Genomic DNA, 13,526 nt, shown 5'->3' with positions numbered 1-13,526 from the left:
TATTGTGACCTTCAGTAAGCATGGTCAGGTTTTAATCAGTGGATTGTATAAAAAGAAATGTCTGTTTTTTATATAACTTGTCATTGCTGTGTAGCTGTTAGATGGTGACCCTGCAGAAAGTTTGAGTGTGATTGGCTGAATAGTGATGATGAGCAGCAAGGGAGGAAGATATGGAGAGTTAAACATGTCTGCTAAATTGATCAGGGTTTATTATGTTGTTAAATCTTGACCAGATTAAAAACAAACATTAAGCAGAAACACCAACTTTATTCTGTGTAAGTTCCAATTTTTCCAAGTATTTAAATGTTTCTCAGGCTACGTCCAGACTAGCCTGGGTAAATTTGAAAACGCCGTTTTCGTCTGAAAACGGCGTTTTCGTCTGAAAACGCTCTGCGTCCACACTGAAACGGCCGAAAACGTTTAGGTTCCAGTACTGCGGATGCGTGAAAGGCAAGACTATTCGACCTGCCTCATTTTTGTCTGCCGTTTATTTACTTTTCGAAACGTCGCGGCACAAGGTCGAGGAAAAGCACTGAGTTTTTTAAATGGACTAACAATGAGGTGGAGTTGTTGCTGCGAGTAACACAAAAGTACAAAGTTGCAAAAGCGAGTGAGAATTAAAAAATTTGAAGAAAAACTATCTGGAGCATGTACAAACTGATATTAGTCTTTAATAGGGCTGTCAAAATTGAGAGCAAACAAAACAACTGCTGTATAATGCCCTCCGCTATCTTAGTTTCATTGGTTACATGACTGTATCACATGACTAAATTGTGTCATCGTTTTCGAAAAGGCTCCGGGTTCGCTGTCCACACTGCGATGCGAAAACGTATCTGCTTTGGAGAGTGTTTTCAAAACACGTTTTCCTTGACCGAAAACGCCGTCTCAGTGTGAACGGAAGGTCAAAACGGGGAGAAAAAGATGCGTTTTCAAACAAAAACGTATTAGTGTGGACATGGCCTCAGTGTCTTGCCATTTAGCAGCCATCTTGGTATCACCTGTGGGCAGTTATTTTGTGTTGCCAAGAGCAATTGTAATGTTTTTGGCATTACACAATTTACATTATGTGCCACAGACTTACCAGGACCTGAAAAGCATAGAAAAGGACTCTAGAAGATGGGCTGGCTTATAATCAGTGGAAAGTTGCAGCAGTAATCAGGAGCCACAGAGCAAGCCTTGATATCGTGGACAGGTGCTTCAGGAGCTGCTCAGGGTCTCTCATTGGCTTTTAATTTAATTACACGGGGGTAACTCACCGTTTCATACTAAATCTTGACAAAGTGGCGTTTTCAGATGAAAAACTAACTCCATCTTTTATTAAATGATGTTGAATATATTCAGTGTACATTACTTTTGAAAAATGAATTAACTTGATCATATTTTATTGAATTATGTCAGCTATCATGCTCACTTGTCCTGTTTAATTTTTTCTCACGTGCTGCATGTGAATATTGATGAGATCAGGAGACTCAAGGCGGCAAAGACAGACAAATCTTGTTCGGAGCATGAAGAAAGAACAGGATGTGGAACCAAACATAACGCGCAAACAGAGGAGGGAGAGAGGAAACGTTAAAAACTAATGCCGAATTAAAGAAGGTTAACGGAGAAGATGGCGCGAAATGTTCCAGGAAATATAGTCTTTTCTAAATTTAAGAAGAAAAATGATAATAAAGAACTGCAGGTGTCGAACTCAGCATCACCCTGGCTGGTGATTTAGAGAAGAAAGGCCTACGGGGTTTTCCACCTCCAGAATTCATCAGGTAAAACGCCTCCAGCAAAAAGATGTCCCAACACAGCAGCAGTAAAGCACAGGGAGGTGCACAAATTCACTCAGTCTGTGTACTTAAAGCTGATGTTAGAGTTGATTTGATGGCCTCTGCTTCCTCATGCGTGAAATGTGTAAGTTGTGTAAGGTGCATGAGGTGCTCTCTGGAATATAGGAGCAGAAATCAATGTGTTAAAAAAAATCCAACAATCCGTGACTTTGTGACGGACAGTCTTCACGGAAATCCTTTGTTCAGTTCATTACCTGGCGTGCAGAAAAAACGGTGCCTTCATTAGTAAAGTGGAAAGACAGAAAAGCTGTGAGCTACGTAATTAGCACTGGCAGAGAAACACGATTCAGGGCATTTCCTTTCTCATTGTCAAATGCCAAATTTTTAAAGCCTAACTCACAGTGATGAGTCTGAAAATTTCCTCTTGTAGTTAAATTTGGGAAGCTGCCTTCAGTGGTACCACTGGCAGCACAGACGTGATTGTGATTGGGGTTTTTTGGGGAGGGGTTATTAAAAGGCATCTTTCCTCCCGTTTTACCCCTCGGGCCCGCTTTAACAGCGAGCTAACTTTCGCTGCCTCTTAACAGTTTATTGTGTTGACAGCTGGATAGTAACGAGAGTGACACAAACATGACAAACTAATGCGTGTTTTCATCCGTCTGCAGCTTTTGGCAGCGGTTAAATCGGAGAAAGGCGTGAGCACGGCGATGGACTTGTGCTGTTACCATGGCAACAAGGCTCTGGAGGCCATCCAGGCTTTCCCCTCCTCCGAGGCTCGATCCGCCTTGGAGAACATCGCCTCTGCCGTCACCAAATTTTGACCTGGACACACACACACACACACACTCCTGTACAGCCTGGAGGGGTCTTTGTCTGCAGAGGCCAAAGAACGAGAACAGATTAACTTTGTTTTACTTGATCCAGATGCTGAGAAACTGTTCTGCTCTCTGGTCATCATTAAATAAAAAAGTTTTTTTTAAAAACCCCACATTACTTCAGCATCATGTCATGCGTTTTGTTTTCTCTCATGCCTGGAGAAAATAATCACACCGGGCTGCTGCAGTTTCAAACCTGGCATTTATTGTTGCTTTGCTTATCAGCGAAAGCACATCCCAGGCAGAACGTAATTTAAGATGTTTTGAAGAATTGTTATTGTCATCTGGAAAATGTACCATGAACAGGAAATGATACACCGAGCGGCACTTATTTTTTCAAAAATTACTTTTAAGAATAGCTTCCTCCTGGTTGCCGCTGCACGGCACAGATGATGGTGAAATCATAGCTGCTGGATTTAGTGGGTGTTTGCCAAGTTGAAAAGCGGCACCAAACTGGTTGTAAAAATGTCTCAAAGTCATGTTCTACCTGGTGTGTACCACTGCTGATAAGCACAGCTGCAAAAAAATGTATTTTTTTTAATAGCATTTGGCGTGCTCTTCGCTACAGAGGAGGAACCGGCATGAATCAGGGGTAATGTTATCTGTGTTGCCTTATTATGTCTCTCCCCGTGTTTGTCTGTGTGATCCAAGTCAAGCCAGGGGCGGGGAAAGGTCACCCAGCCTCTCCCCTTGGCCCAGCCAGCGAGCGCATTGAAGCTCCGCCAAGCAGTAATTATTAATGAAGAGACCTGAGCAAATGGACAGGAAATGCAGAGGTATTGATTGGGCCGGCTGCCCTGCTCTAAGCCGTACAGGCTGGCGCCAGCCTGGTGGCCTGTGGTTTCCCAGGCTGCTGTCTGCAGAGGGAGGCGGCGGGGGGGCAGCCAAGGTGTGAAACCAGGCCACCACTGGCAGCTGTCTGTCACATCGAGGCCACACCTGAAGGACAGACGGCCGAAGACGGGACGAGAAAGAAAGGGGGCTGAAGGTACACAGATTGTGACGAGGAGGAATTGAAAATTAACTAACAAATACGCAAACACCACCTCAAAATTAATTTCGTATCATGTGAGAGGACCCGAAGACACTGGGAGGAGTATTATAGTCACATCCTTTACATTTTTTAAATTAAAAAATATATTTAGGAAAGATCATTAATAAAAGACTTTCTATTAGTCCTGTTGGTGATGTTATTTAATGGTGGCCTGTAAGCTGCATCTTTTCAGGACCTTTTTTGCTTCTCAGGAATCAGGAGAATTTTAATAATCCCAACATGGAATTATATACCTGTCACAAATATTTTAAATTAATTAAATATTAAACAAGAAATCATTTTATTTAAAACAAATTGTGAAATTCCTGTATGGAGGACCCCGCGTGTCATGGAAATGGTGATAAATCACTTTACTATTAGTGATAGTTAGTAAAATGAATCTCAGAGAGAGAGAGAGAGAGAGATTCATATTCATTTTTAAAAAGGCCCAATATTGACAACCTCAAAAATTAAAGGGAAAAAGAAATGGCAAAGACCAGTTGTGATACCGTAATCACAACCGTAGTTTTCCTCATAACTAAGCAACCACCAGCATTATCCATGTCATCAGTTTTTTAGTGCGTTATGAAATAAGCACCGCTGTTGTTTTTCCCATTATTTATGTTGCTTTCACATAGTGAAATGAAGATCACAGCAGAGGTATTTGTTGGTGTGGAAGTAAACAGAAAAAAAAATCCCTGTTCTAGTGTCATTGATTTTTGTCTGTATGCCTGTTGTTTTATATGAGGAATTTAATAATATAAAACATTTTAAAGACAACACACACACACAGCAGTTTTTGTAATAAAAATGAATGGCAAACATGATGTCTATTGTCACTTTAAATAACTAATGGGATATTAATTTAAAAAAATGAAATTGTATAAATTAATCTATATTTATTTTTGTTGTTTTATTTATATAATTACATGTATTTATTTGTTTTATATTGGCAGATTTGGTCCTCCGTACAGGTAACAAAGTTTTATAATGATGTTGCAAATTTTCTACTTCTGCTAACAAAAACTAAAACATTCAAATTAATTAATGAATAATTTAGACAAAATAGTTTTGTTTTTGTTTTGTTTTTTGTTTTTTTGTGGGAATAACTGTGGAGGATGAATTTGTAAATGTCCTTTAGGACCCTTTGGCTTTTACACTTCAGCTCCTCAGTTTTGGTACCGGTGATATGAATATAGTAACATCACGCCAGTGTGTTTAAACACAGTCTCACTGAGCTTCTAGTCTAAAGTCTTTGATGGTTCCCTAAAGAAAAGAAAAAAAACTCCAACACAGCAGCGTGATCAGTGAGAAAATGGTTATTTAGTCCTGTCTAATCTGAAAAACCTGTGAGCTATTTGGAGTGGGGGGAAGAAAACTACATTCGAAGGTTACCTGCTGGGAGTGGTGTTGTTTTTTAGAGCTTACATGTTGGTTGTAATTATTTGATCCCAAACTTCAGATAGTAACGGCTTTGAAACCAGAGTAGCACTGGTGGGGAAAGGGACCTGAGGTGAGGAAGAAGAAGCAGAGTGGTGGATGAGGAGCAGGGAATAGGAGATGATAGGATATAAAAGAAGAAGGTGGGGTTGAAGTGCAAGAGGAGGTGATGTGGAGCGAACTGTTTGAAAAACAAGCTCATTTCTGTTGCTGGGTTGTTCGTCCACTTCCTTGTCTGTTTTGGTTTCCGCTGCCTGGGCTTCCTGTGTACAGAGAGGTACTGCATGTGCCAGGGAAAGCCTCAGGCACTTCATGAAATATTTATCCTCGCCGTGAGGAGACATTAGGAAAGTTACACGGAAAGTTAAAAGGACCAAACAAGGAGAGAGGCCATGGCACTGCCAGAATGACAAATATAGTTGCTAAACAAAACTTTATTTCAGAGGATGAGGTCTGGCCTAAGCAATGAAACTGTTGCATAGACATTCCCAGCAGAAATCAGCCAAGCACAGCAGAAGAAGACTTGATGGGTGAAGTTTTTTTTCAGTGGTAAAGCTGAATGTTTAATGCCGAACAGAAATCATAGCATTTTTCCTTCCCTGACAACATTGTTGCTGCCAGTATTAATCTTTCTGATACCTCGTAGCCCAAACAAAGAGCAGAATGAGGAAGGTGAGGGGCTTTTGTCAAGTTTCTATCCTGCACTGCAGCAACTTGACGCTATGTTTGCTTACAGTTTCCAGTTTGGGAGTCTTGGGTTTCATGAAAAGGAAGACTTGGCAAGGCTATAAGTTTACATCCAAAACATGAAGTGTGAAAGAGAGGCCTTAGTGTGCCCAGCCCAGGCGACGAGTGGTGTAATTACAGCAGAGTCCAGTGGAGAGAGCAGGTCAGCGCAGCCCAACAAATTTCCATTACACACTCAAACACTGGAACACTGCTGTGGAAGCTGGGAACGGTGACTGTTAGATCTACGGTTGTCTGAAAACATATTTCTGGATTTTTTTAAGTGCCAAATTCAATAATTAAAACATGATATAAATGTTAAATTAGAAATTCCCTGATTTGCAGTGTTAAAAGAAATACAACTTTATTTTCGATTCCTAGGAGTATTAGGAATTGCTGGAGCGAAGGCTCAAATGCAGCACGTTGACATAAGCATCTTTATTGGCTGATGGAAAGATCAAAGTGATCAAACAGCTGAAATTAAACAGGAGGAGGGAGTCAATCTAACAGAAGGGAAAGTATTTAAAGCCACAAGAAGACAGGAGAAAATTAACTTTCAAATTACAACACTGAATTATGAGGCCTACTATTACATATAAATGCCTTATTAATGGTTAATTATTCATTACTGCATTCACTGTACTTTATAAAAGATTAAAAGTGATGGATTGGTCCTTGTGCTTTGATTTCCAAAAGCACTTTTCGTTATATTTCCATTATATTCAAAGTATGGCAGATATTTCTATAGCTGATATCTCCAAAGTAAGAGTAGATGGATACATTATTACACATTTTAGAAGAACAGGAGATGAACCAAACCCACTTTCAGATAGTAGGGTCAGAATTTGATAGAATATATTTAATAAATATAAACATAACAGAATAAATATATTTTTAAAAGACTACAACAACAACAACCAGTTGTTGTTGTGGGGAAAAAAATGCAGTATTTTTTTAATGGGAAGGCAATTCCATTGACTTGATGAAGAGAACCTGCCTCTTACCGTCCATCCATCCATTTTCTTAATCACTTAGTTCAAGGTTGCAGGAGGCTGGAGCCTCATTTACCACAGGACGAGAGGCGTGGCACAGACCGGACAGCCTGCCAGTTCATCACAGAGATACAGAGAACCATACACTCTCACATCCACACGTCCACACTTTTAACTGAGTTTGCTTTACACGTGAAGATCAGTTTACTTATAATGAGGATTATTATTCAAGCCTGTGGGGGGAAACACATCAGCTATAGCTGTGGGGGAGCCTTTAAACATTTAAGGCAATCCTTGTGTGACAAACCAAGTCTGGAGAGTTTGGAAGATTAGGGTATTTACCAGTGAGGGCCTACTTAAAGATGCAGCCGACAATGCATCTTGGGAAGTGTAGTAGCAGCTGTTTTAGGTTTGGTCATTCTTTCTTTGATCTTAGTTGTTCTCAGTTGGATTTTAATGATTTGGGCTATTGTACATAACATACATTAATTTCTTGTTAATTCATTTTTAAACAATAATGAATTCTTGATTGTCATGAATTCACAAGCTTCATTGCCTATTAATAAAAACGATAAAAGCTTTGTACATTCATGAGTTTGACCATAAAAAAATCTTCATTAGGCCTAAAGTGGAAATTAGTTTCTAAATTCTGATACATAAATTTAATAATTACACCTGATAGCTGTTTATTAAAACGTATGTCTAATAAGCCGATCCAAAGGATCAAATGATCTTTAAAATAAAGTCCTATAATTTGCTCTACTTGCCTCTTAGCACTCTTGCTGCACCATTTTTGAATCAACTAGAAGCTTTTCAGGGAGATAATAAAGGATTGCAATAGTCCAGCCTAGAAATAACGAATGTGTGGACTAGTTTCCAACCTCACACTGAAACAGGATGTTTCTCATTTTTATTCCTCAGATGAAAGAAAGCAGTCCAGCACATTTGTTTAATGTAGTGTTGAAGGACATAGCCTGGTCATAAATGACAGTGTTACCAGAGGCCAGGTTAAAGACATCCAGAGTAAATATCTGCTTAGACACCATGTTTCAAAGGTTTTCAGTACAATAAGCTCAGGTTTTTTTTTCCAAATGTACTATATTTCAATACTTAAACGAATGTTTCGAAGGGTTTTTTTTGTTTTTGTTTTTTTGCCAGTTTTCACCACAGCCTACCTGAGTATTGTTACTGACCATCTCTATCCCATCATGAACACAGTGTAGCCATCATCTAATAGCACATTAAGACTCCGTTACCTTTACGGTGGCGTGAAGTCAGAGATGTGCATTTAGGAAGAGCCTGTCAACAAAGCTGTAACACATGTAATACTGTCTGGTCTATATAGATGGAAATCTCAGAGCAAGGCTTCAGACGTCTTTTCAAATCGGTGCCACAAAAAGGATTAAAAGTGGCCCTAAAATCAGCAGATTTAGATGAACTAAAAGCCATGAAGCCATTGCAGAAGTGCCAAAAACTGCAGTTCTTCAAACGCCTATTTTATGTTGACTGTAAATTGAATCAGTCTCAATAAACCCAGGTGTTAAAATCCTCAAAATCTTCACAGCAAAAATTAACAACCTTAACAACCTTCCACAGCATGTCTTTTATCCTGTCTTCCTTCTCTCACCCCAACCGGTCGCAGCAGATGGCCCCGCCCCTCCCTGAGCCTGGTTCTGCCGGAGGTTTCTTCCTGTTAAAAGGGAGTTTTTCCTTCCCACTGTCGCCAAAGTGCTTGCTCATAGGGGGTCATATGATTGTTGGGTTTTTCTCTGTATCTATGAAGTGCCTTGAGGCAACTTTTGTTGTGATTTGGCGCTATATAAAAAAAATTGAATTGAATTGAATTGAACTTGACTGACAACAACAGGTTGTCCATGGCTGCAAGCAAGCTGGAGACAGAAACGCTATAAATATCTCCTGGGTTTCTCTCTTTTACCATAAAAGGAAGAAATAACTAATTGCTTTAAATGGAAAACTAACACTTGTTACAGTGAAAAAGTAGCCTGATGCTAAGGAGAGTAACATAACAACCAATACTTGTGCACACTTCATACTGCTGATGAATGTAGGTGTTTACACTATAAAAATGACATAAATATTTCAAGCTTTTTGGCTTCATTTGGTCTCCATGTTTCTAAGTACGGGGTTCAATTTCACAGACATAGATGTCAGAGTCTCTGGCTACACACCAGTGATTGTGACCTAATATTTCCCTGCCTCCCTTCTTTATCCACACCAGGATTGATTCTATGTGACCCTATTACGAGTGAGCCTGAATGTAAAATGACTGAGTGAATGTAAGCGTGGAAGGATGTTAGAATCTCCATTTGTCTTCCTCTGAATGGGCTATCAGTAAACACCTGCTAATATCATCATATAGCTGACGGTGATGGATGAAAGTCATTCTCCTGAGATGGGAACAGTATGGCTGATTGGCCTCTTCCACACAGACGAGCATATTGACCAAAAATGACACTTTAACGAGCTCTTCCCCGTGTTAAGTGCCGCACGCCGGCCCCTCGTCACAAGCCGCCGCCTGGCTGACCCTGGGCTGTGCTCTTCCCCCTGCACAGGGCCTACTCGCTTCATTGGCTGACAGATCAGACTGCCAAGGAGACAGCTCATTAGTCGAATAATGAGAACCACACCAGCCACACGTTGTCTTGTTATATCATCTCGGTATCGACATATTTGTGGCTGAGGACAGAACATTGTGTGCCACTGTGTGCATGAAAGAGCCGATGATTAAGATAGAATTATGTGAGGTCTTCTGTTCATCTCTGAGTGACTTCTGAGGAAGCCAGTGCTGCTTAATAGCTTCTGCCCGTTACAAATCAAAATCTTCTCCTGATTGCAACAATATGGCATACCTCCATTTGTCTTCCCTCTCTTATTAATCATTTCCCACAGTTTCTTTCTGCTGCCACCAGCTGTGTGTTACAAATATTTCTCTGCAGTTTTGACCTTGCAATCTTAAACCCAGGCCTTCATTTGATTCTGTTATTACTGATGGACAAACTGTTGTTGGAATTTCATTGGTCGACAGAGTGAATGAGGCAAAACGGTATTTTAGATACCACAGCATTTTGTTCTCATACATCAGTTCTCTTTTCAAGTAGGCCATCTCTACAGTGTAGTTCGGCTGGGTTTATCAGTCTCCCGCCAACAATCTAAAGACACGCACAGTGGGTTAAGTGGTGACCCTAAATTGGTTATAGGTGTAAATGTGAATGGCTGTCTGTCACTGTGTTAGCTCTACAGTAGACCTAGCGATCTCTAACCGTAACATAACCACCCGACTTTCAACTGCAGATAACTGCCGCCTCCCTGTTCCTGGTTTCTTCTTTCTCCGAGGTTCTTTTCTGTTAAAAGGGAGTTTTTCCTTCCCATTGTCACCAAGTGCTTGCTCAGAGGGAATCATTTGACTGTTGGGGTTTTCTCAGTATTGTTGTAGGGTCTTTACCTTACAATAAAAAGTACTTTGAGGCAACTTTTGTGATTTGGCATTATGTAAACTGAACTGAATTGAATTGCTTTTGTTTTTTATAAAATTTGCCCTTTCTCTTGTGTGCAAAAAGAGTTTCTGGTTATGACTGAATTCAGTCTGGATAGTGATGCTAAATGAATGCAATGACGCACCCACTCAAGCTTTTTAAGATAAGATAAGAGATAAGATAAGACTTTATTGATCCCACAACGGGGAAATTTTGCGTCACCTCAGCTCAGGTACAGATATATGAAGGAAATACAAAAATACAATTAAGTACAATCAATGAAAAAAGTAAGATAATACACTATATACAATGGGCTGGGAGCATTTCCACCATTTTCAGCTTGAATCTGAGTGAAACAAAACCAAGGGGGGAAAAAACAAAAACCATGGGACATTTTTCAAACAGTGGCTCAGAATGAAGCTGATCACAGAGGCAAAAAGTGGGGCAAACTTGTTGGCGTGACTTCTTCTCTGTGCCAACTGAGAAGCAGAGACTTTGTTGTGAAGAGCTCAGCATGTGGATCGAATTATCGTTTCATGGGTAAATATATTCCTCTAACGGTAGTTTCAGCATCCAATCATGTAGTGCTACTCCACTTTTTGTCCAAATACATTTCCTGTTCACACGCGTAAACATGGTGCATAATTACACGCTGTGCAGATCTGCTGGCCACACATCTACGACTGCATCTGATAGGTCTGAGCAGCTTCATCATCTTACTTAGAGAACACTGAACGCTTAAAGACCGCTGAGCACATTGTTGCTTCCTACATCAATCTAACAGGTGGTTCACTTTTAGGGAGGGATGGTTTTCTGTCTGGCATGAGAGCATCTGATACTCCTCACCTTTCACATTTCTTACATTTTCACTCTCTGTCTGAGGACATTTATACTTCATGTGGTGGAAAATTGTAGGCTGGCCCTTTGGTTTTAGTTGTTTCTTGTAACCAGCTGCTCTTTTAGAAGCCATAGAGATTGATATTGCTTTTCTCATTTTCTGTCTGGAAATTACAACCAATAACAGCATAATGCACTATTTCTTTAATATTATGTATACTCCATGACATCATAAGTGTACCCAGCATACATTGTTAAGCCACAGTGCATATCACATGCAGAATGATGGCAGCCATCAGAGGTCAACGGGTATTAAACAGAGTATTTATGAGTACACAAGATGACAGTCAGCAATCGTTTAAAAGAAAGTTGGAGGACTAATCAAGACAAATCAGTATATTTGGAGGAGAAAGCAGCCGTATCATCGACACAATGTAATGTTAAGTTAAACAATGACGTTGTCCCCCTGTTTTACACACAGAGCGGATTCACGTGGTTTTGCTGCTTTTTTCCACTTGAGGGCGATCTTGTCCACATGATGTTGGCTCTGTAGTTTTATTTTCACAGAGATCCTGCCTGCATGGGTGGCAAGGTTTTTAGAACTAAACATAAAGTAATTTTGATAGCTAGCAAAACAATATGGCAGCTACTTAAGGAACTGCAAATACACAGGAAGTATTAGGCCTATAACCATCCCTCCCTAGTATAATATAGGATTAGTTACATTAGGATAGATAGATAGATAGATAGATAGATAGATAGATAGATAGATAGATAGATAGATAGATAGATAGATAGATAGATAGATAGATAGATAGATAGATGAAAATAGTAAATCTTGTATTGACCTATAGAACAATATAGAATAGAACAATAAATGTATCTATGAACAGAATATAAAAATACTGAAGAGACACCACAACATACAGTTCAATACAACATGACTTCTCTTGCTAGCTGCAGCCTTTATCACAGAATGTGCTCACATGTTATTTAACAGTGACACAGAGATGCCGTGCTGATAATTTGTTCTAATGAGGAGAAACAGTCGGCTTTAAAAAAAAAACATTACTCAAAAAAGTCCTGCATTAAAAATTGTTGTTTGGCAAAAGTGTAAAATACACAAAAAATCAAAAAAAAAAAAATCTCAGTAAGTAAAATAAACTACTTTAACAGAAGGGTTCCTGAGAGCAAGCAGCCTATGTTAAGATGAAACAGACAAATAATGCTGTTAGTGGCCAAAGTGGTGCTGACAATAGCCCCTCATTTACTCTTTCGGTCTTGTTTTTGTTTTTTTTGTTTTTTTTTGGTCTGGATGAAAAGATTTGTATAATAAATTGATCCAGCTCTGGATGCAGGATCTATTTGAAGGATTCTTTGCTATTACAAACTGGATATTTCAAATCATGCCTTCACAAGTATTTTTTTAAATAAAAGAAAGGGTTGTGTGCATGCTGTGATTTATTTTATTTTTTTAAACATTTTAAGTTATTGTCTAACCTCTTCGTCACAAGCTGCATCTACAACAATCAAGCCTCTTATGATGATATACAATCATGCAATCAACATTCTGGAGAGGAAGCTGATGAGACACATTGTTTCCATGCACTTCAGAATTTACATGTGCCAGGTTCTATAATTTTATTACATTTGCTCATCTTAAATGTATTTATAAGTGCTTATATAATTAGTCTCTCTCGGTGATCATTGTCCTCTTGAGAAATAGAAAACTCAAGAGCTTTCTATAGGAGCTCAACTTGTAGTATTTCTTACTTAATTAAACTGAATCCCTTTAAAAGAAGAATCAGTACTGCTGTCATTAATAATCTGCAGCTTTTTTCTCATGCTTCATTGTACTACAGCCTCGGCCTTGTACTTTGCTGTATGTGTGGCTTTTTTGATATGACTTAATGTATTTATTGTATAGATTCTATTTCTACTCTGTAATTGTATTTCTACTCTTGTATGTGCTTACAGCCTGGGCCTTTGAAATAAGTCAGGATGGATCCCTTGTTTTCATACACCAATTTTCTCTTTTTTCAGACCATTCTCCTGAAACCCTGGAGATGCTTGTGTATGAAGATCCCAGTATTCAGACTAGTCCATGTCATATTCAAGCTCTGCTTGAACTCCAATAGGTCATTTTGAGCATGTTTACATGTCTAAATGCACTCAGTTCCTGCTATGTGATTAGCTGGTTAGCAAGGTTATTATAATTAACTAAAACTAAATTAAAAAGTTAAGTTAGATGCAAAAACAATTTTGCAAAATGAGCATATTTCTTCCACAAGACAACTGCCTTTAAAAACTTGTGTTTTTATTGTAAGCATGTACTCATTTTCCTAAATCTTCCC

At 39.2% G+C, this 13,526-nt stretch overlaps 1 protein-coding gene across 1 annotated transcript in view; it reads left to right on the top strand.

Moving 5' to 3' along the window:
* The window catches only part of pdss2 (prenyl (decaprenyl) diphosphate synthase, subunit 2), a 33,309-nt gene extending 30,553 nt beyond the window's left edge, over positions 1-2,756 (top strand). Inside the window, exon 8 of the mRNA XM_085343182.1 lies at positions 2,441-2,756. Within this exon, the coding sequence (XP_085199308.1) occupies positions 2,441-2,596 (156 nt within the window). The 3' untranslated portion in view covers positions 2,597-2,756. The remainder of the gene's footprint in view (positions 1-2,440) is intronic.
* The last annotated feature ends 10,770 nt before the right edge of the window (positions 2,757-13,526 follow it).

This window comes from Diplotaxodon limnothrissa, linkage group LG19, assembly GCF_057381915.1.
Source record: "Diplotaxodon limnothrissa isolate DT_005_m linkage group LG19, D_limnothrissa_male_GT1.1, whole genome shotgun sequence".
NCBI lineage: Eukaryota > Metazoa > Chordata > Actinopteri > Cichliformes > Cichlidae > Diplotaxodon > Diplotaxodon limnothrissa.
The sequence above is the reverse complement of the archived record's forward strand: the minus strand, read 5'-3'. Positions and strand labels throughout refer to the sequence as shown.